Source organism: Marmota flaviventris, chromosome 6, assembly GCF_047511675.1.
Source record: "Marmota flaviventris isolate mMarFla1 chromosome 6, mMarFla1.hap1, whole genome shotgun sequence".
In the NCBI taxonomy this organism is placed as follows: Eukaryota; Metazoa; Chordata; class Mammalia; order Rodentia; family Sciuridae; genus Marmota; species Marmota flaviventris.
In genome coordinates, this window is record NC_092503.1 from 116,071,945 (window position 1) to 116,096,328 (window position 24,384).

A 24,384-nucleotide genomic window follows, 5' to 3' on the forward strand; every position below is an offset into this window, starting at 1 on the left:
ACCTGGGTGGCCCAGGACCAAGAGCCCACCAGCCCACCCCTGGCAACAGTGACATTGACCCTCTCAGTTGAGGGTCTTCTCTCTGGTAACCTAAAGGTACCCAGTAGGCACCAGCTCCTTCTGTGCTGCCCAGAACCAACTCTTCCAACAGACAGCTGCTGCTTACCGCATCCAACTGAACTGTAACTACTGATATTCCTGGATTGTCTGTCTGTGCTTCTCTAATGGAACAGTGTTAGTGAGGAGACAGAAACAAGTGTTAGTGGCTAGTTTTAGGCAACAGGGCTGCTGTCAAAACCTATGACCAGCAATCTGGCAGATGGATGCTGGGTCCTAATAAGGGACAGCTAGGACCTTGGACCTCACCATCATGGCAGGTCCAGGTACTGCTGCTCACTGAGCTCACCGCCCGGCTCGGCCACACTTGGGTGTTCCCAGGGAAAGAACCTGGCCCAGGCTCACAGGAGCCCTTGTGTGGCAGTGATCAGTCTCAGGCCTCAGGGTGTGCCCTGGGAGGGCTGGCACCTGGCAGGAGGACTTGGAGCTGCTAGGGAAGGCAGCTCAAAAGGGGGTTACTCACTGAAATGGGGCGATGGCATCTGCAGGAAGATCATAGGTGGAGTTCCTGGTTTTCTTGTTGTAGAAGAATTTCCTCTTGAAGTTTTTGCTGCATGCCATAGTCCATGGCTCTACAGGAAAAAGAGGGGAAGGAGCTCAGAAAGGACACAGTACCCACAGGGGTGGGTCTGGCATTGCAGGGGTGGGTCTGGCATTGCAGGGGTGGGTCTGGCATTGCAGGGGTGGGTCTGGCATGGCAGGGGTGTGTCTTCCTTCCCTCTTGTTTGTCCTTCCCACCTCCCTTCCTCCAAGAACAGGCAGGGAACAACTTAAGTATGCCACCTCCACCAGCAGCCTAGAGGGCTCCAGGAGGATTACTGATTATTTCTCAACAAACACACACGTGTCCTGTCAACCCACCATCGCCCTACAGTGCACAAATGCACAGAGCCCAAACTTGCCATGTGTGCATTACAAGCTAGCCCTCTTCCCACGCCCAACCCACCCCCCCAGGCCCACTGAAGAACAGAAAAGGCTGTGGACACACAGCCCTCTAACATACACTTCAGGGAAACGCCAGCCTGGCTGCCCCCACCCCACTGTCAGCTAGCTCCGGCTCAGGTAGAGTGTGGAAAGGAGGTGGCGTGGAGGCAGGGAGCCATCACCCACCATTCACAGTCCTGACGATGTACAGGCCTGTGGGCACAAAGTGCCTGTCGTCTCGCCCTGTGTAGCTGAGCTTTGGAGTGCCACTGGATCCCTTGATGATCTTCATTTCTAACCTGATTCCAAATAAGTGTACAAACAGATGCGAGTGTGTGAGACAGAAAGCCATACCGTTAGTCTCTGGCTAACATCAGTCATTCATTGCATTCTATGCTGCTTCCACCTAAAAAGAAACTGAGGCACGGCGCCTTAAAAGAACTGCTCCAAGCACACAGTGATATTGGTAGTGCTAGGTTTAGATCTCAAGCAACAGAAACACGGGAGTGACAAATGACCCTGCCAGGCCACCACTACTGAGGGGTGGGTACCTCCATGGTGATAGCAATAAGACTGAGATCTGAGACTGTGGGTGCCGGAGTCTTCAGCCCTCCACCCATGTCATCACTGTGGCCACTAGACAGTTAACAGTAACCGCCTCCCAGAGAGCACTGAGAGCCAGCCTCACTCCCATACTGAGAATCAGATCTGCAAGCGCCATGCACCCCACACACCGTGAAGAATATGAGGAAGCGTTTATGCCCCCTTGGTCCCCTCCAGGCTCAGTCTCTCTCACACTAGGAGCTGGGATTTATAGTGTTCCCAGCAGCTTGCTGCTCTGCCCCTCACAGGAACAATCGTAACTATTACAGCATCAATGAGCCCATATTTCTGCCTGACACATGTCTGCCCTGCTCCCCTCCTGACAGGGTGCTGAGTCAGCTGGGGGGGGGGGAGGGTTATAGGCTGCAGCAGAGCCACACAGAGGCCCTGAGGAGGGGGTGGGAGCATCACTACCTCTGTACCCTACCCACAACCTGTCTCTACAAAAAAAAAGGAATCCTCAACTTGACTTAAATCCCAAACTGCACTGGGTTGAGTCACTCACCTGAGGAAAATCTTCTCCATCTCCTCCAGCCTGTATACCTCCTTCACTCTGCAGGTAGAGGGGTGGGGAGAGGATGAGGCTTCCTGGGGACATACTCATCCAGAAAGCAGCAGGCTGTGCCTGCCCTAGCCTTCTGCCTTGGCCCTCCCTGCAACCACTCAGTTCACCATGAATGAGGATACCCCGCCCGGGGCACCCTAGGATTCAAAGCTGCCAAGCAACTCCTCAGGTCTGCCCCAGGCAACTGGGGGTGCAGCTATGGCACTGGAGGATAGGAGGGGCAAAGTTCTCTTCCAGCATTCCAGAGGCCAGGAATCACATGCCTTCGAACTGCTACTGTGTAAGGTACCCAGAGACCCAGCCACCAGACTTCAAGCAAACCCTTTGAAGCACAGATATCTACAAAAGGCATTCTTAAAACTGGACTTAAATAACTAAATTCACATTCATATGAATAAAACTGGTTTTGGTATAGATACCTCAGGCTCTAGTGACATGGAGCCCCGTGGAGCAGGGCTCAGCAGTGCCCTACAGGTAGTAACCTCAGACCTGGGGAAGTCTTTCTTTATCTTCTCCCTGATTATTCTTTTCCTCCTCTGCCCCTGACAGCTAACTCTGGCCTGCTTCCTCAAGCCATCCTCTTCATATTCAAAATTCCCATTGTCTTAGTATCCATTTCTTACCTGAAAGAATATTCATGACCCTCCAGCGTTAGCGCTTCCAGAAGCAAGTGTGTCTTAAGTGAGATACCTTAACCCCTAGAATGAATCTACCTGTGGAGGTTGGCTCACTGCCAGGCAGGACAAGGAACACTCTGGGCTGACAGCCACCTACCCAGCACTCCCCAACAAATCACTCATCAAGGTAAGTTTTATCTCTAGCACCAACTTGGCCTGGCCCTCTCCACTGAGCCCTCCTGTCCCTCAATGGATGGAGAAGCAGGCAGTGACCAGAAGAAGCAATCGAGAAGGATTAGACAGGACGGGAGCACTTGCTTACCTGATGGGGTTCATGTCAGGCCGACTGGGCTTGGAAACTGCCTTCACAAATTTCTCAGCAAGCTGGATTCTACAATCCAAACAGTCACTCAGAGACAAGTCAGACCACCCCTGCCAACACCCCTGCCCCTGGGTGACGTCACAGCACCAATCTATACAAACTGCCAATAGGAAGCATCAGTGTACCCCAGAAGCCCACCCTGCCCTTTCCACTGCCGTCCTCACTCCTACCCTCCCCGCCTGGATTCTGACCTCTAATTTCACTACATCCTGGCCGGCTTTCCTCAAGTGAGCCTTCAGCTGTGTTCAGTCATCTCCACTAGAACTTCAAATGTCATCTTTATTGTATGTCTACCCTGTCACCCCACACCAAGGAAACAAGCCTAAACATGACCACCCAAGCACTAGACGTGTTTTTCAGAGGGGACCCTCCCTCTTCTCATAAGGTCACCCTCTTGCTCAACCTTAACACAAACATCATCCTAATCTGAGCAGCTGTGGCAAGAGTGTACTAGTATTAATGACAACCAAGGCCCAGACTCTGAAGTGCCAAGACCAATTTCTTACCCTGCCCTTGGGACAGCCAGTGAGCGGGAGAGGGAAATTCTCAGGACGTCCATAAGCAGAGGCCAGGGTGAGGGGCCAAGCCTCAGGAGGCTGCTGCCCAGAGAGCTTCCCAGGCCCACCCTCACCCTCCCTACCCTGGGGCCCAGGTCAGACCGCTGATTGAAGTGCTGTTCCCGAACATCACTGCCGTTCAGCACAAGGACATCAAGGATGTGGATGGCACTAATCTTCCGCTGGGCCTTCCCCTAGAAGGACAAGTACACTGCCCACTCTGCCCACTGTGACATGGTTGGGCCTTCCACCTATGCTGGGGGAGGGAGGACTTTAAACACAGTCCAGGGCCAGCTTCTCATCCTTTGCCCACTGTTCCCATTAATGGTTCTGAATGTCATCCCTATGGTGGTGCTACTCAAAGCTCCCAGGAAATGACAGGTCTCTTCTTTCCCAAGGGATTTCTGGTCAAGAGCTAAATTAGCTGTTAAAAACAAAACACCCAGAAGGCTCATCAGGGCCCTGGGCACACAATGATGATCCAGGTCTCTCTGACATGCGGGGACTATTCCTACCTGAACCTCTCATGGTCTAGGGCAACTGCTCCCAGAGAAGGAATAATTACCAAACCTTTCCCCAGCCTTGGTCCCTGTCAATCACCACACAAGGTAACTGAATTAAACCAAGGCAAAGAGCCAGGCTCTGGTGTTCTAGTCCCCAAGCCACTGGGCCAACACATGAGCAGAATCATATCTGACCTCTCCTTTGAGCTCATGCACAATTTCAACAGAAAGCAGAGTATCCCGGGGTAGCTCTGTCTTCAGGTCCAGCTTGACCCAGCGGTCTGACTGGCGGCCATCCCACGTGTAGATCTGGGACTTCTATAGGTAGAGAGCAAGGGTAGGTGTGGAGATGAGGAATGAGAGATTTAGTTCTCAAAAGGGCTTTTACTTGCCAGCTACAAGCCGATGGGGTGGGAAAATGTCAGAAAATGTCTAGTAGAGATGAAGTTTATTATTATATTTGTTCTCCGGTGCCTCCACGGAAGACAGGTGGAGATAGGACTTAGTCCTGCTGGTTGGGAATGGGTGGGCTCAGGGCACCTTCAAATGACCTTAGTCCATGATTAGTGACTCTCAAGAAAAATACAGCTGGATGCATGTTGATGCAAGGGTCCGGGGAGAGGAAAAGGAGAGAAAGTAAAAGGAGAAAAAGACAAAATGTGAGAGAACACAAAAGAATGAGTGGATCATATGAAATATAATTCCACAAATTACATGGAAGACAGAACTGAAAGAAAAAGCACAGACTTCAGCCAGTTAAGTCAGGTGCAAAACTCACTAAGGCTTTCCTTCCCCTCATACCGCCTCAGAGGGCCCAGGGAAGGAAAGGGATATCTTTGCAAAATAGGAAATGGCATGGAATGGGGTGCTACTGCAAAGGACCAGCTACATGGGCTCAAACCTGCAGCCCATGCTGCCAGCATGGAAAACCCTGATCCCAAGAGAAACAGCACTGTGCCCTTTAGCAAGGCAGAGCCGAAGAAACAAATAAAAAACTGACAAAAATCAATGAACCACACTTGGTGAACTCAGAAGAAGAAAGGAAATAAAGTTTTAAGAAATACTTTTTCTAGGACCAAAGCCACACCTCCTTGGTGCCAAGAGAACATGCACCAAGTGTAGCTGGCAGCTGTCCACACTCCCACAGACAGAGGGCATTGCTGCCACCCCAAGCTGGTAGGAAGCCAGCTGCAGACTTACCCCCAGGCCGAGGAGGAACTTCTGCTGGCTGCCAGACACCATGCAGCGGTAGTCGAGCACAGGGCGGATTTTCTCCAGGGTTTTGGAGGTAAGCAGCGTGGGCTTGTAGCTGAAGATGTCGATCTCAGTGCCCTGTAGCCGTAGACCAAGAAAACAGTGCTGGGCTGGAGAAGGCACGGACAGTACTGGTGCCCATACGGGCTAGAGCAAGCTAGGAGAGGCAAGGGACAGGAAGCACTTGCTCTCAGAAAAATGCTCCCCTGCTCCTTCTTCTCTACCTAACCATGCACTAAATGGGATCTATTTCCATCTGCCTGGAGTGTTCCTTTAGGACCTATTAGAAGACGCTGGGAAAGGAAAGAACACCAAGTCCCCAAGTACAGATCGATTTACCAGAGCTATAAGGAAATGTCACCAGAATATAAAAGCCATCCCTTCAATAACACAAAGCAAGGACTCTCCACAGTTGGTTTGAGAGCAGTGAAGTCATCCCTCTACCCCATTCAGAAAAATGTACACATAATTCTTCTGGGGCCATCTTGAACTCACTCTCCCGTTTGTGACCCCCATAAAACCAGCACAATGGCCCACAATCTGGGCCAGATTTAAATGAGGTCTGCAGGAAAAGCCAGAGGTTGGGTGGTAGGAAAACCAGAGAGAAGAACACTGAGAATCAGCTCACCAGAACCAGGTTAGGCAAGCCGGAGTGAGGCCAGCCCTGTGGGCTTCTCTGGCAGCTACCTTGGCTTTCTGCCCAGCTCCCCTGCCTAAGGTCATCCCACCTAGGGGATGTCTCCTCTATAGGCAAAGGCCACAGGACCTTGGACTTGCCAGGACATGACAGGCAGCATCACCTTTTGGGCGGCAGGAATGCCGGGTACAAGCACATCTCAAGACTGGAAATTTGCTGTCCTGCTATGTTCCTGGGGAACTCCACACCCTACACCAAAGGCTCTGCACCATCAGGTTCAGTCCAGTCCCTCAGGCCCAGAAGTGGTGCTTGCATAGGCCTTCTGGAGGCCAGGGAGGAGGCCTTGGTGACACCTTCCACACCTAGAGTAAGGCCTCCAGCTTTTTATTTCTATCACAGAAACCAGATTTACCTGGATTAGCTCGAAGAACTTAGATTTCGGGTCTGAGGAAGATGGAGCAACTCTAGCCTGGTCAGGGATCTGAAGTGAGAAAGCAAAAGGCTTTGATTTTTCAAGTTGTCATGTTGACCAAGGCCGTGTGTGACTGCACAGGCCAGCGGCAGGTACAGAGCGGTTGGGGGGGAAGGAAACCTGGTGTAAGGAAAGAGTGGGCAAGAGGCAAAGCGGAGAATCACTGCTCTCCTTCAGACCTGTAGTGGCACAACCCGAAAGCCACTTCCTCTTCTCTGGGGCTCTGTTGGTCAGTGTTGCTACACAGGGCTACCGGCACAAAATGAAACCTGTCTACCCACTGTGCCATCCTTTATTTTTCTTTTCTTTTGGGGGGGGGTGAGGTGGGGAGGGGTACCAGGGATTGAACCCAGGGGTATTTAACCACTGAACCATATGCCCAGCCTGTGTGTGTGTGTGTGTGTGTGTGTATACACACACACACATTTTTTTTTTGTACCGGGGATTGAACCCAGCAGGGCTTACTCAACTGGGGCACATTCCCAGCCCCTTTTTGTTATTTAGAGACAGGGTCTCACTGAGTTGCTTAGTGCCTCGTTGTTGCTGAGGTTGGCTTTGAACTCACAATCGTCCTGCCTCAGCCTCCCGAGCTGCTGGGATTACAGGCATGCACCATGGCGCCAGTCTTATTTTTCCATTTTTTGAGACAGGGTCTCACTAAGTTGCTTAGAGCCTCACTAAATTGCTGTGTCTGGTTTTGAACTCACGATCCTCCTGCCTCAAACTCCTGAGCCGCAGGGATTGCAGGCATGTACCACCACAACCAGCACCCCATTCCTCTGTCCCAGCTGTAGGGACAAATTAAAGTTAAAGGGCCTAGTAAACAACTTCCAGCACTGCCAAGATGGCCAGCCATGGAATGCTGAGGGTAGAAGACACTTTCCAGTTAAGGGAGGCCCTAAAGGTGACGTTCCCATTGTCCTCTATAGTGTCCCCGCCCCAAGTGACAATGGGCTGGGGGAGAAGCTTACCCCCCAGAGTCGGAGGCAATCTTTTCGGATCTCTGCCTGTCGAGGCTCACTCAGGGTCCTAGGGAAACAAAGCCAGCAAGTGATTAAAACCTTGGCACAGCAGTGCAGCCCTTGTGCACCTCTAAACTGCCAGGAGGGAGGTGTACACGAGTGAGGACACTCCATTAGTCCAGGGTGCGTTCACCTCACTCTCCTCCTGAAGACAGGAGCTCAGGTTCCCAGAATGGGACCACTTCCCCTTCCTACCACCAGGGAAGGAAGGAGACTGTCCTCATGACCACCTGGATGCCAGGGTTCCCCACACACCCTTCTTCCAAACACCTATCAGCACATTCTGGTTCCCCTCCTGACACAGGCCACATGAATGCTATCCTGGCAAATGTCACTATGCTGACATCCCACAAAGTTGAATTAACCCACATTTACTTCCACCAGAGGTTTTCCCTGCCCAGCCCTCGCTCTCCTTGTGGTCTCACTCTCTGCACTTATACCCAAACACTGTGTGTTCTGTGCCGTGCTCTCCACAGCCTCTGGGGCAGTGTGGTTAACTTCCTTATACTAACACACATTGAGTCTGGGAGAACAAAATTCACACCTTATGCTTCTCTGGCATCCTTTAGAGACCAGGGCAGAATATGAGATACAAATATGTTTTTAAATTATTATTAAAATTAAATAAACAAACAGCATGGGGGGAGGAGCAAAGCAAAATCTTCCCTTGAAATAGGTAAATTCTAAAAAGTGTGCAACACTCACGTGTCTTGAACGAAGGCATGGATTTTGGCCAGAGCTTTGATCTGCAGACTACAGTGACTAGGAGAGGGGAAAAAAATTGATGTCAGAAGGATCACCAGAAGACAGCCAAGTGACATATGCACAGAGAAGTTGAGCCAAAGCAGTGGCCATCTGTTTTTGTAAAGGGATCAGAGAGTTGAGAGAACCACCCCCCACACTAGGTGCAGTCACATGGGCCCACTGAAGCTGAGAGCAGAGCAGAACTAGTCAAATCCTCCAGACACTTAGGTCCCAAGTCCTGCTAAAAGGAAGGTCCTCATGCTACCCTTGAAGAATTTGAAAGTAGTGGTGAACTTATTCTAAATAAAGCAACAACAAAGCCCAGACCCAGTTAAATTACAGACCACACTGACAATCCATCTACACGGACAGTGACCCTTTTTACTTTAGTCTCCACTGTTCCTAACCCATAATACCTGGTATTTACTTGTACTAGAGATTGAACTCAGGAGCACTTTACCACGGAGCTGCATCCAGTTTTTTTTTTTTTTTCATTTTTTATTTTCAGACAGGGTCTCACTAAGTTGCTGAGGATCTCACTAACTTGCGGAGGCTGGCCTCGAACTCAAGATCTTCCTTCCTCAACCTCCGAAGTCACTGAGATTATAGGCATGCATCACCATACCCAGCCAATATCTGGTATTTAATAAATAATCATCAGGTAAATGATGAAGCAAGAAGTGTGACCCACTGATAAGAGGGAAAACAGTTCAACAGAACAAGACCCAGGGGTGGCCTGAATGTTGGAACTGTCAGGAAGGATCTTTAACTAATAAACATACTAAAAGATCTAGTGGAAGGGTAGACAACATTAATAGAGAGGATGGAGAATTTTAGCAAAGATATAGAAACTATATATTGGAAAGGCAAATAAATTTTTAAAAAAATTTTTAGTCGTTGATGGACACAATACCATTATTTTATTTATTCATTTTTATGTGGTGCTGCAAATCGAAGCCAGTGCCTCACATATGCTAGGCAAGCATTCTAACACTGAGCCACAACCCCAGCCCAAAGGCAAATAAATTTTTGAAAAATGAAAAAAAGAACAATTATTTTGATGGTTATCAGAAGACTAAACCTAATTAATCAGTGAACTTGAGGACAGATAGGTCAACAGAAACCAAACTGAAACCCAAAGAAAAAAGTTGGAAGAAAAAAAAACAAAACAGGCCATCTGAGGTCTAAGGGCAATAACACTCTGATTAACATAAATATAACTGGAATCCCAGAAGCAGAGGAAAAAGAAGGATAAAAAAAATACTGACAAGATAATGACCAAGAAATTTCCATATGGAATGAAATCAATCCACAGATCCAAGGTCACTCAATTCCAAATAAATACAAAGAAAATCACAGAAGGATGTAGCAGGGCCAACCTGCTAAAAAAGGGAAACTCTTGAAAGCAGCCACAGGAAAACAGACACATGACATGCAGAGAATAATGGCTGACTTCTCATCAGAAACACAGAGGACAAAAAATGGAATAATATGTTTAAAGTGCTGAAAGAAAAAAAAAAATGATCAACTTCAAATTCCATATCCAATGCAAATATCCTTCAAAATGAAAGGGAAAAAATACATTTTTAAATAGACAAAAGCTGAAAGAATTAGTCTATAGCAGGCTTGAACTACAAAAATAGGCTCAAAGATAATTATTTGAAATATAAATCTGGTTCTCCAAGAAGGCATGAAGAATACCAGAGAGGCTAAATATGTCAGTAAATACCAAGAACATTAAAAGAAATAATATGTGTATGTGCATATATCTTTAAAGCACAAATTATTTAAAGTAAAACTAATGATATAAAATTGAGTTTATATAAAAACAAGAACACAAAGGTGGCAGGACAGTAATTGCATATATACTATTATAAAGTTCTTACACTGCAGCAGAATATTTTTGGAAGGGAGGCTATGATAAATTAAAAATGCATATTATAATCTCTAGAGCAACAACTAACACATAACACAAAAAGGCATATAAAAAAATCAAAGAAATAAAAAGGAGTACTAAAAATACTAAATTATTCTCCCCAAAAAGGAAAGAAGAAAAGAACAGAGGAACAAGAGCAAATAGGGTAAAAAGAAACCAAACAACCAAGATGGGGGATTTAAACTCAAACATATCAATAATTACACTCAATGTAAAAGTTTAACTATTCCAATTAAAAGGCAGAGATTTTTATACAGGTCAGACTGGACAAAAAGGTAAGACCCAAACATATGCTTTTCCCAAGAAATACATTTAATCATGAAAACAAAGACAGAAAACAGAAGGACAGAAAAACACCATGCAAGCACTAAGCTATAAAGGCTTATGAAGCTACATTAATAGCAAAGATGACTCAAAGAGTATTACTAAGGATAAATACTTTATAATGACAAAAATTCAACTAATCAAGAGGACAAGACAATCTTCACCATGCATGTGCCTAATAACAAAGCTCCTAAACAACTGAAGTAAACACTGACAAAACTTCAGGGAGTAGCCAGGGGTAGGGGCACAAGCCTATAAAACAAGCTACTCAGCAGGTGGAGGCAAGTGGATCACAAGTTCCAAGCCAGCCTCAGCAATTTAATGAGACCTTGTCTCAAAATAAAAAATAAAAAGGGCTAGGGATGTAGCTCAATTGTAAAGCACCCCTGAGTTCCACAGACACTGAAGGATAAAGTGACATTATAAATAACTATGCCAATAAATTCAACACCTTGAATGAAGTGAACAATAAATTTAAAAACAAATTTATTGGAAAAACAACCCTTAAAAAAACCCAAAGAATCTGAAAAAACATATATCTATTAAAGAATGAGTTTTGAAATTTCCCATAAAGCAAACTCAAATAGCTCCACAGGTTAATCTTATCAATAGATTTTTTTTTAAAAAAAGAAATAACCAATGTTACATAAATTATTCCAGAAAATACAAAAAGAGGAATCATTTCTAAAGTCATGTTAAGAAACTAACATAGAGGGGGGAAGTGCTGGGGAGTGACATAGGCCAAATTATATTGTCATACTGTGTGCATGTACGAATATGTAACAACAAATCCCATCATTATTTACAACTATACTGCACCAATAAAAAAATGTGGGGGGAGGAAAAAAGACTTAACAAAACCCTGACACTAAAAACAAGCAAGGACTTAAAAGAATACAGAATTAGGGATTTTTCTCTCATGAATAAAATATTAATATATCAAATATAGAAATATATAAAAGTAGTAATACATCACTATCAACTAGAGTTTATCCCAAAATGCAAGACTTTTTTAACCATTTTGAAGTCACTCAATGTAATTAAATGTATTACCAGAACAAATAAGAAATATCCTGTAATAATTTCTTCAAATAAAGAACAAGTATTTGGCAAAATTAAACATTCACCCATGGTGAAAAACTCTCAGCAAACTAGAAATAGAAGAAAAATTTGTCAACCTAATGACGACCTTTTTTTTTTTTCTTTTTTTCCTCCTTACTTTTTTCTTTGTGTTTCAGTTTGGGTTTCTGTTGACCTGTCTGTCCTCAAGTTCACTGATTAATTAGGTTCAGTCTGTTGATAATCATCAGAATCTATACAAACATACAGCTAACATCATACAGAACGATGTTAAACACTTTCTGGACCAAAGCAAGGAAAAATGTGCTCTTACCACTTCCATTCTTTATCACACTGGAGGAACTCGTTAGTGAGATAAGACAAGAAAAAAAATAAAAAGCATACAAATTGGAAAGGAGAAAAAAATATCTTTTTTTTTTTTTTTTTTTTTTAGTACTAGGGATTGAACTCAGGGGCACTCTCAACCGCTGAGCCACATCCCCAGCCCTATTTTGAATTTTATTTAGAGACAGGGTCTCACGAGTTGCTAAGCACTTCACCATTGCCGAGGCTGGCTTTGAACTCACAATCCTCCTTCCTCAGCCTCCTGAGCCACTGGGATTACAAACGTGCGCCACCATGCCCGGCTGAAGACATTATTTTGTAAATAAAAATATCTTAAGAACTATATCTAGCACTATTAAGTAGATTCTCACAGGATGCAGTTAATGTACAAAAAAACTAGCATCAATAATTGGAAGATGAGGGGCTGGGGATGTGGCTCAAGCGGTAGTGCGCTCGCCTGGCATGCGTGCGGCCCTGGTTTGATCCTCAGCACCACATACAAAGATGTTGTGTCTGCCGAAAAAAACTGAAAAATAAATATTAAAATTCTCTCTAAATAAATAAATAAATGATTGGAAGATAAAATTTTTAAAAAGTCATTTAAAATAATATCCTTGGGAATAAACAACAAAAGATTTTGTAAAAACCTCTATATTGAAAACTAAAAAAGACTGCTAAGGCTTTTTGAATAAATTAAAAAGCTGATTCTAAAACTTATATGTAAACACATAGCCAAAATAATCTTGGGGGAAAAAAAAAAGAACAAAGCTGGGAAACATACTATTTGTGAGATTTCTTTTGTCAAGATGTGTATGGTACTAACAAAAGGATAAATTAATGGAAAGGAACAGAGAGACCTGAAGTCACATGTATACAAATAATTTATGAAAAGAATAAAATTTATAAGAAGATAAGAATTTTTTTTAAAATTAATGGGAGGGCTGGGACTGTGGCTCAGCAGTAATGCACTTGCCTTGCATGTGTGAGGCAATGGGTTAGATTCTCAGCACCCCATATAAATAAACAAAATAAAGATCTATCAACAACCAAGGGAAAAAATATTTTTAAAAAATGGGAAAAAGTAAGTATTTTCAACAATTAGTGGACAACTGTATATCTATAAGAAAAAAAAAAAAGACACTTGACCCCTGTATCATATAATACACAAAAATTAATTTTAGATATACCACAAACATAAAGGATAAAAGAAAAAAGTCTGCATGAAAATAGGATATTATTTTCATGTCTTGTGAAGGCAGACATTTTTAGAGAGAAAACAAATCATTACCAAAAGAAAAATTGGTAAATTATATTTCATCTTCAAGATTTTAAACTTTTAGATATCTGCGTTAGAAAACAAGAAGTAAAATTATCTTACTTCACAGATGACAAGATCTTAAAATAGAAAACTCTAAAGATTACACACATATACACATACAGCTGTTATAAGTAATAAGTGATTTCAGGGAACTTTCAAGATACAACATCAACACACAAAAATCAGTCACTTCTACATATTAACAATGAATAATCCCAAAAGGTAATTAAGAAAACAATTCAACATATAATAGTATCAAAAAGAATAAAATACTTAGGAATAAATTAAGGATGTAAAGACCTGTTCACTGAAAACAACAAAACACTGCCAAAAGAAATTAAAGACATAAATAATTGGAAACATCCCATGTTAATGGATTGGAAGACGTATTACCATTAAGATGGCAATACTACCCAAAAATAACCTACAGATTCAATGCAATTCCTATTAAAATCCTAATGGCAGTTTTTGCAGAAAGAGAATATCCCATCCTAAAATTCATATAGAACCAGGAGTAACGACACCTGCCTACAATCCCAGCTCTTCAGGAAGCTGAAGGAAGAGGACCTCTTGAGCCAAGGGGTTGGGAAACCAACCTGAGTAACATAAGAAGACTCCGTCTCAAAAAAGGGTGGGGAGGTGCTGATAATGTAGCAGTGGTAGAGCACTTGCCAGCCAGCATACACTTGAGGCCCTGAGTTTGGTCCCCAGCACCATTAAAAAAAAAAAAAAAAAAAAAGCTGGGGGGGGGGGGGAGATCATATATAATTTCAAGGGACACTAAGCAGCTAAAAAAATCTTGAAAATGACAAGCAAATTTGGAGGATACACATGTCCTGATTTTAAAACTACTACAAAGCTCATTAAAACATTATAATATTGGAATAAAGATAGATGCTTGGAACAGGGTCTAGAAATAAATTCTCACACATATAGTTAAAAGATTTTTGACAAGACCATTAAATAGGGAAAGGACAGTGTTTTCAAGAAATGGTGCTGGGGAAACTGGATATCCACATTCAAAAGAAGGAAGCTGGACACTTATCTAATGCTACATAAAAAATGGCCTAAAGACCTTTATTTATAATGGGCTAAAACTATAAAACTCTGACAAGAAAACAGAGGCAAAAAGCTTCATAACATTGAATTTAGCAATGATTTCCTGTATATAGTAATTAAAGAAAAAAATAGGCAACCTGAGCAGCATTAGTATTAAAAACTTCTGTGTATCAAAAAACAAGCAGTAGAGTGAACAAATAAACCACAGAATGGGAGATAATATTTTCAAATAAAGTCTGATAAAAGATTAATATCCAGAATATATAAAGAACAATAAAAACCCAATTTTAAAAATGGGAAAGGTGTGAATAGACATTTCTCTAAAAAAGATATTCAAATGGTCCATAACACATGAAAAAAACACTCAAACAACACTAGTTATTAGGAAAATGCAAATCAACCACTTAGATACCACTGCACATATATTAAGAAGTCTATTATCAGAAAAATGGAAAATAACAGTACTGGTAAGGGTATGAAGAAATTGTAGCCTTCATAAACTGCTAATGGAAATGTAAATTGGTGTAGCCATCGTAGAAAAGAGTATGACAGTTCCTCAAAACAAACAAACAAACAAACACCTTATGATCCACCAAAGAGAGGGGGGCAATTCCACTTACAGGTGAATCTCAAAAGAACTGAAAGCAGCAACTCAAATAGATACTGGCATAGTGCTACTATGCAAAATATGGGGCTGCAGTTGTGCTCAGTGGTAGAGCGCCTTGCCTAGCATGTGTGAGGCACTGGGTTCGATTCTCAGCACAGCATATAAATAAATGAATAGTGCTATTATGCATAGCAGCTAAAAGGTGGTAACAGCCCCAATGTCTATCAACAGAAGAATAGATAGAGAAAATGTATATCATATAAAAAGGAGTAAAATTCTGCCACATGGTGAATTCTGCAACATGATGAATCTTGAAAACATTATGCAAAATAAAATAAATCAGAAACAAAAGGATAAATATTGTATGAATCTATTAAATGAGATACCTAGAATAGGCAACTTCGCAAACACAGGAAGTGTAATAGTGGTTACCAGGGGCTGGAAGAAGGGAAAAATAGGGGTTTTTATTTAATGGATACAGAGCTGCTGTTTAAGATGATGAAAATATTCTAGAAATGTATAGTGGTGATGGCTGCACCACAATTTTAATTTCATTTTATGTTATATATATTTTCCACAATAAAAAAAATACTCAGAAAACTAAAAAAGAATTAAATATCTGCTTTTAAAAACATAACATTCAGAAAATGAATAAGTATCCAGGCACAGTGTGGTACCTGCCTATAATTCCAGGAATTGGGGAGGATGAGGCAGGAGGATTGCAAATTCAAGGCCAGCCTGGGTAACTTAGCAAGACACTGTCTCAAAATAAAAAATAAAAAGGGCTAGGGATATGGCTCAGTGGTAAAGCAACTCTGGGTTCAATCCCTAGCACAAAGAAAAAAGAGAGAGAGAGAGAGAGACAATTAATAGGCAAACTAGCCAGGAACAAAGGCACAAGGGAGCTGAGGCAGGAGGAATAAGTGTGAGGCTAGACTGGGCAATTCAGCAAGATGATGTCAAAAAAATAAAATAAGATGGGGTGTGGCTCAGGGTAGAGCCCCTGGGTTCAACCTCAGGTACCAAAAAGGGGGCAAGCAATATATTTACCACACACATATTTGACACAGTACCTGTACCCAAAATACATAATTAATCCTACAACTTAAAGACATCCATTTTTAAAAATGTTGAAAAGAGGGGCTAGGGTATAGCTCACAGTGCTTGCCTAGAATGCTTAGGGCCCTATGTTCCATCCTCAGCACATACACATAAAAGGCACATGAAAAAGAACTCAACCTCATTCATCTCAGAAACATACATTAAACCACAATGACATAACACAACACCCACTAGAATGGTTAAAATAAAAAAGGCTGACAATACCAAATACTGACAAGGTTGCAGAACAAACAGAACTTCAGACATTGCTGGAAGGAGCATAAATCAGTACAGCCATATTAGAAAACTACATGGCATTTAAAAATCTACCCTGTAATCTCAGAATTTCTACTCTTGGGCATTTATCCAAGAGAAATGAAAACATTTGTCCCTCAAAAGCCTTGTATAAGAATGTTTGTAGAGCTACATTCATAATGGCCCCCAACTGGAAATATCTCAAGTAAACCAACTACAGAAGAATGAATTATGTATATCCACATATTAGAATATTACTCAGCAATAAAAAAGAAATTAACATGTGAATGTATCTCAAAAACATTAAGATGAGGAAAAAAAAAACAGACACAAGTGAATATTCTATGATTCAATTTATTCAAAGTTGTAGAACAGACAAAACTAACCTATGGTGATAAAAATCAGAAGAGATGTGAGTTTGGATTCAACTCAGAAGGCAACAGAAATATTATCTTAATAGGGATGTAGACTACATGTGTGCATCTTTCAAAATTGATAGAAGTGTCCACTTAAAATCTGCATTTCAATTATAAAATTATATCTCAAATTAAAAAAAAGAAAAGTGGTTGGTTACAGGGTTCCTTAAACACTATTAGAAGCAGATGGCAACATGATTTAGGGGGAAAAAAAAGTGTTACAGAGCCCCAGAGTATTACAGAACGCTACTTCCCTGACTTCCTGGGTCTGTTTCCTCATCTATCACATCCTAAAGTTGAGTGTCTACTCTACTGTGGTGCCTAGCATTACTACCAAAATGAAAGGGCTTATGTGGGACTGTGGAGAGTTAAAATACAGGGTGATGCTCAAGAAATAACAAAGAGCAGGATAAAGACTTCCTTCCCTCTATGACTCTCCAGGGCCATCTATACCTATCTTCTCTGGGAGACGTGGGATCTGACACTTATATAAGACCTTTCCAACACCTGTTAGTCCCCCAGGAGAGCACTTTCTACTGAATCGCTGCTATTATATAATCCTCCAACCTACCTCAAAAAAGTTTTTTATAAGGCCTGTCCACTCAGAGAACTGAGCCAACTATCACAATCTTAAATTATTACCTCTGACAGAAAGCAGGGAGAATTAAGGATAATTAAAGGAGGTTTAAAAAAAAAATTCAGACCACACACATATGGAACTCATGAACTGGACAAAGTCTGGCATTTCCAAAGCATTCTGTACACCTGCTTTCCACCCAGCTCCTGCCTCCACGCAGGGAACTTCTCAATGCAACAACATGATGGTCTTTTACTAATAAAAAAGGCTGCTTTCTGCTAGGTTCTCTACCAGGCGCAGGCTCCGGCAGGCAGGCCTACACCAGACATGTACCCACCCACCACCCTTGGGACATGACTTGGGAAGAGAACAAGGATCCTCAAGGTAATCAAAATCCTACGGTACCCAGCAGAGCAGACCCAGATACAAGGAGCTACCAAGGGCACGTCATCAGCCCTTCATTCTCTGGTGTTAATTAAGACCCCAGTGCTAGTAGCAAAAACAACCGCTGGCTTACCTCTCATTAGACCGGATCATGTAGTCAGTAAATTCATGGTCTCCCTTGATCACCGTCAAAGGGACCACAAGGTTGACGTCAGAATCAGTGTTCCGCAGCTGGTTGAGTTTAATATTCACCGAGAAGAGGTAATCCCGCACTTCATCTATGCCCACTTTCAGGCCCTTGCACACAACATACCTGGCAGAAGACACTCTGTCACTTCACTGAGCAAGGGCTTCCTCCCACACATTCCTTTCCCCTAAAACTCTCAGAGAGTCACAAAGTTAAACAGCTTCCCTGTTCAACCTTAAGTCTATGATCAAAGAACAGCACAGACTCTGTGTGCCAATGTTCACCTCAGATCCTTCCCTTTTGTATAAGGCTGTATTTCCATCTCTATGGTGGTATTCCCAACTGCCCTGCAGCAGACAGGATGCATGGCAATCACCTCTAGAGTCTGCCAAATTACAGACCTAATGAATGAGACTCTCCAAGGACAGGGCCTAGAAATGTGTATTTTCAACAAGTTACCTCATTATTGTGACTGGCTGTGTTTGCTTTCCCTCATGTGGGGGCACTATGTCCCACCTGAGATGCCAGCAGAGCCTGCGGTTGGCAGCCTCTTGCCTCTTCCCAGCTTACATCCCTTTTCAAGTGTCCCTAGTATTGGTCCCCTCTCATAGACCAAGCCAAGAAGTTCTCAAATACACATGGAGAATAATTGTGGAGAAGGAGGCAGAGGCTGAACTAGCACAGCTCAGGACCCCTTGGGTCTAAGAATCCTGGCTCCTCATAGTGCTAGTCATTTCTCTAAAGTCAAAGTTTTAACATAGCTTGAGGGGTCCTGCCAGAGAGATGCACCAGCATTTGCTGTTCTGACTTTTAGCCAAGTCAGAAGAAGGCTCACCGCTCTGAGTTGGCAGGACGGCTGGTAATGGGTTTGAAGAGACACACTCGTTCAAAGCAGCAGTAGAGCAGGTAAATGAGTCCCACACTGAATGGTGTGAAGAGGTCAAAGGTTTTGCAAATGAAGTGGCCTCCTAAAACAGAAAGAACACACCAGTGGCAGTCAATGTGTCTCTCTGAGGAGATAGGTGAGGTAGCTACAGGCAATCAAGATGACTAAGAAATGACTCAGATGACTAAGTACCTGGGACCACTAAAAGTCAGAGGCAATTTATGGAAAAGTCAGTATTAGAGGGGACTTTGAGAATTCTATTGTCTTTTCTTCCCTAAATTCATCATTTAGCTACCTGTCACCTGATAAAAAAGTTTTCTGTTATGTTTTTTCTTTTTTTAAACTTCCCAACCAAACCCTGTATATGCTTTAGTGAGTGCTGGGGTGAGGAGACAGCTGAATAAGTCACCTGTCCGGACAACAGATAGCGCCATGAGGAACTGACACAGCAGCAGTTGCTTGCTGAGGATCTCCTGCAGGTTCTCTTGCCCCTCCACTGAGAAACCCTGAAATGAAAGCACAGGGATCAGGGTGGGAAGAGACAACCAGTACTGAGAACATCATCCTACCTCATCTTCACAGAGACTGTGTTTTCACTGATCTTCACCATCTGACTGATAAAGATACAGCTCGGCATTTAAATTCTTCTGGCAAGGGCACCGAGTACTGGGACCCAGGCCTGACTACTGAACCAGTATCACTTTCCTGCCCTATCACTCCCAAAGGACAGGACCAAGTCTGTTTTCCCAAGGAAATGGAAAATTTCTAAACCCACATGGGAATCCAGGGAAGAGTAAGGCAGAACAGAGGCAAAATACTAGCTAGTCATGGTTAACCACAAGATGGGAAACGGAATGCCCTGTGAGTCCTAATAAGATCCAGGGAGTAAATATCACCAGAATACTCTGCTTGGGCTCATTGAGCTACTGTACCGACCATTGAACAGACCCTGGTCTAGTAAAAGAATAAAGGTTAGCATAATTCTTAGTCACAGTGATACTCTTTCTCTCTTTTTCTTTCTCTCTCTCTCTCTCTCTCTCCCCCCCCCCCCCCAAGGACTTGCTGACAATACCTGCTATCCTAAAACCATGGAGCTTCTTCCCTCCAGCTAGCACTCTCTGGCTAAGGAAACTTTCTCAAAAAGAAAAAGTTCCTTGTGAGATTCCAGAGTAGGGAGCCAAGACCCCAAGCCCACTTATAAGTAACAAAGGCCAAGGGATGGGGAGAGAGGGGAAAAGATAGTTGTTTAATGGGTACAGAGTTTCGGTTTTGCAAAATGAAAATGTTCTGGATATCTGTTGCACAACAGTATGAAAATACTTAATACTACTGAACTGTAGACTTAAAAAAAATGGTTAAATGACATATTTTATTTTAGCTGTTTTTTTACAATTAGAAAAAACAAAAAAGAGGCTGGCCTCCATTAAGCTGGCTCCAACCAGATGTTGTGTCCCTGGCTCAGTCCTACAAAAGTAACAGCTAAATGAATCAGAATAAAAAATGTTTAGCAATGTCATCTAGTCTTATAGATGCTTCTCAAAATGCATTCCTGTTGGGCTGGGGGTATCCTTCAGTGGTACGGTGCTCACCTAGCAAGTGCAAGGCCCTGGGTTTGATCCCTAGCACCACCACCAAAAGGGGGTGGGGCAGGCCTATTTATAGGGTCAATTAAAAAAAAATTCCAGTTATCACACCACAATGGTTGCCTCATGAGCACTATCAGACCCCACAAATGCCCCCCACCCTACTAGCCCAAGTCCCATCTATCCACTATTCCCTGCTATGCATGATGTTTTGGAGAGCCAAGGCATCTTCAGATCTCTTACTGACACCCTGCCTTCCCTCCTTCATTTCCCACCTCACCTCCTGCAGAGGTACTGCTCGAGAGGCACCCCAAGAGCTATAGAGCTTCTTATCAACTCTAGCCATGTTTTGGAACAACCTCCACTGTGTCTATCCTTCCTCAGAGTAAGTGATGGCTCACTCCAGAAAGAACTACATCTGGTGTTGGGTCACTGGGTGAGACTTCTGCTGAAGAAAGGTATGCTCTCACCATCAGGCAGATGTTCACTGACAAAGCCCCTTGAATATTCACTTTAGCCTAGCCACTGACAGAGCTTCCATGGATTCTTCTGAGTGGCTGCCTTTAGTTATATGTCTAGTCACTGGTTAACCACAAGATGGGAAACGGAATGCTCTGTGAGTCCTAATAAGAAGCTCCATGGTCTTAGGATAGGATAGCGGGTATCAGCTTATGAGAGGCTCAGGAGTGGCCACATATAGGAAGCCTCCACCAGGAGCAACACCAAGGTGACAAAGGATGGCAGCATGCTTCCCATTCAGTTGATTTTTTTCTTACCAGGTCTCACAGCCAATCAAGGTTTCTAAACAAAATGAGATGGGATGTTCCACCTTTCTCCAAGTATACATATCCACATTAACAATCTTCACAAAATCATGGACAATATATACAGAAGAAATAAAAATGCACACCCCTCATATCTGGATAACGAGCTACCACTTACCATCTCTGGCAGCAGCTTAAGGACCAAACAAAACAACAACAATCGTCAAACTGTCTCTAAATTAACAAACCTTTAATGGATCACTCTATGAAGAGAAGGCCACCTACCCCATCAGCCATCAGAAAGTGCACACCCTTGCGATCTGTGTTATCCAGGACAAAATTCCGAAAAGCACTGATGTTCTCTGGGCGGGTGATATCTCCATCTCCATCAATCCCACCCTCACCTGGCAGGACACAAGAGTCACAATGAGTTCATCTGCCCTGGGACATTCTACAAGCTGGGATATGAGCTCTCTGGGACAGTGAGCACAGGTACCAGGTGAGTCTTGAGACCCAGGGCCTATCCTGCAAAGTTGCCTTACAATGATGGACCAGGAGGAAGACCTAGTCTCTGCTATAATTAACCAGAGTGCAAAAGTAGCTGTCCAGCCAAGAGTCATCATATGAAACAGAGGCCCTTCCTCTTCAATACCCCAACTTGTAGTTAAAGCATCCATGCCCCAAAACCAATACTAACTTTTTATAAAGGACTGCTGTGGGGCTGCTGAGCTGCGCACTCCACACCTGGAACACAGGGCCAAAGATGGGTGTGCAGTTTGTATTTGTTAATAACCCTGCCAGTTTTCAGTCTTAGGCAGTTTCATTATTTCCTGTCATCACAAGAGAACAGTGCTCTTGCAAGGAGGAATTAATATGGCTTTGATGAGAGTTTACCTAGCACAGTGCTTAACCTGTGTTTTGCAGGCTGGGGACAGTTCGAAGGGCACCAAGACCCTCATTACAAGGACTGTGAACCCCAGGCCAAGAGATCTAGGAAAGAACACACTGTGTGTAGATAACAACTGCTTCTGGTCTGAAGCACTGCATGTGGGCTTCCCCTCAGACCTCCTCTCACCCTCCCTGCTCAGTGTCCCTACCATAGTAGGGCTCGAAGAGCTCACTGGAGGCCGAGTAGAAGTCCTCCAGCTTGAAGTCGTTAGGGCCCTTCAGAGTCATCCCAAAGCCCTTTGCATGCCACTTCTTCCTCCACAGCACATACTCTGAGAAGCCGCCTGGGCCTGCACAGACGTCAGCAAAGTACAGAAGCTCAGCTTCCCGATCCTTCACCAGTGGCTTCTGCAAAGGGAAGTAAAACACAGGGAGAAAGGGAAAAAAGATGGCTCACTGAGGAACAGGAAAAAGGACACAGGGGAATAAAATAAGTCTTTTAGCAAGTATAATCCAGAGCCTCCCCCAGGGCCACAACATCCAGGATGTGGATCCTCTGTGATTATCACCACCTGGAGTGACCCAGCCCACTCCCAAAATACCCCAAATGCCTTTCATACACTAGGGCTAGTTCAATAATAAAACATTCTAAAAAAACATCTCTGTACATATCTGAATGGCATTTTTATTTCTCAGGGCTTATCCAAACCATACCCTGCCATTCATGATTTCTACTGAATAGAAATATTCTGCCCAGTTAGTGCAGAGTTCCTGTATTTCACCCAGTTGCCAGTTTCGTTAATACATAACCATGACAAATATGTCAAAACTAGGAAACTCTCATTGCTATGTTACTATTAAAAATAAACTCCAAGCCAGGCATAGTGGTGCATGCCTATAATCCCAGTAGCCCCAGAGGCTGAGGCAGGAGGATCGCAGGTTCAAAGCCAGCCTCAGCAACAGCAAGATGCCAAGCAACTCAGTGAGACCCTATCTCTAAATAAAATACAAAATAGGGCTGGGGATGTGGCTGAGTGGTCAAGTACCCCTGAGTTCGATGCCCAGTACCCCAAACAATAAAAAATAAATAAACTTCAGGGCTAGGGATTTAGTTCAATGATAGTTCAATTGTCTCTCAAATCTGAAGCCCTGGGTTCCACCCCAGCATCACAAAGGAAAAAAACTAGGGTTGGGATTGTGGCTCAGTAGTTGAGTGCTTGCCTCACATGTATGAGGAGCTGGGTTCGATTCTCAGCACCACGTATAAATAAATGAATAAAATAAAGGTCTATCAACAACTAAAAATACATTTAAAAAAAGTAAACTCCAAAGTTTATTCAGAGTTCACTAGCATCCTCTTTCTGTTCCACAATCCAACACAAGACACCACATCACACTTGTCTGCTGCTTTGTACTCCCTTTCTTCTCCTGCCTTTGCCCAGTTCTAGGTGGGGGACCCAAAAGCACAGCACCATGGGAAGCTGGCAAGGTAAGACAGTTGGCACAGCAATGGCAGCTTCCACGCAGCCCAAAGCACCCTCTACCACACGCCTGACTAAACCACAATCATCATTTGAATTTTTATTTGATTACATTTTTGGCCCTTCAAGTATCTTTCTCTCTTAACCTCAAATTGATGCCGGATCCACCACTGCTCCACACTGTGTTGTTTATATTTCTCTTTTTACACAAATGCCATGGATGCTCTCATCAACCTTTGAGCCCTAGTTGGTGAATTCTACCCTCTCAGCAGAAGATGGACTATCTGCACTGGTGACATGAGGGTGAGTTCTGGAATGGGTGACCGAGAGGGCTATGGTTGGCTTTTAAGGGGCCTCGAGCCCTCAGCCTTCCTTTTCCACAGACTGGGCAGAGCCAAGCACTTGTCCAGAGTTCTGCAACTGCCAGATAAAGATCGGAATCCAGTCACTTCCAGAAGACAAGGGCCTTGCTTTATCAAAACAGTGGAAAAGTCTCTGGAGAAATGACTTCAGCTAAAAATAAACTTCGTCATCCTGTGACAAGCCCCCTTGGGCATGCTGGGACATATCAGTCCTTTCCCCTATTCCTCACTACTCCTCCCCAGTGTTCTTTGTTCCTGAGCCATTAATTATTCATATTTTTGGATTATATTCATTTGCACACTCAAAAAAAGAATTAATGGCATTTACCAAGAACATTCTGTAGCACCTTCATTCGACACAGTGCTGATGAAGCAGAGGTCATAAGTTCAAGCCCTGCCCACACTGCAAAGATGGAAAACAATGTTCCTCACCACTGGCTGTGCCTCAGCCCAGG

The 24,384-nt window shown here is 43.5% G+C and overlaps 1 protein-coding gene across 1 annotated transcript in view; it reads right to left on the reverse strand.

Annotated features, from left to right (window-relative positions):
* The window catches only part of Cmtr1 (cap methyltransferase 1), a 50,752-nt gene that overhangs the window by 1,508 nt on the left and 24,860 nt on the right, over positions 1-24,384 (reverse strand). Inside the window, exons 9-23 of the mRNA XM_027943515.2 lie at positions 22,296-22,494; positions 21,484-21,602; positions 19,261-19,357; positions 18,801-18,933; positions 17,912-18,091; positions 8,359-8,415; positions 7,603-7,660; positions 6,572-6,640; positions 5,469-5,600; positions 4,464-4,586; positions 3,868-3,959; positions 3,149-3,217; positions 2,150-2,197; positions 1,228-1,340; positions 581-689 (exon numbers count right to left, since the gene is read on the reverse strand). Coding sequence (XP_027799316.1) covers positions 581-689; positions 1,228-1,340; positions 2,150-2,197; positions 3,149-3,217; positions 3,868-3,959; positions 4,464-4,586; positions 5,469-5,600; positions 6,572-6,640; positions 7,603-7,660; positions 8,359-8,415; positions 17,912-18,091; positions 18,801-18,933; positions 19,261-19,357; positions 21,484-21,602; positions 22,296-22,494 — 1,598 coding nt within the window. The remainder of the gene's footprint in view (positions 1-580; positions 690-1,227; positions 1,341-2,149; positions 2,198-3,148; positions 3,218-3,867; positions 3,960-4,463; positions 4,587-5,468; positions 5,601-6,571; positions 6,641-7,602; positions 7,661-8,358; positions 8,416-17,911; positions 18,092-18,800; positions 18,934-19,260; positions 19,358-21,483; positions 21,603-22,295; positions 22,495-24,384) is intronic.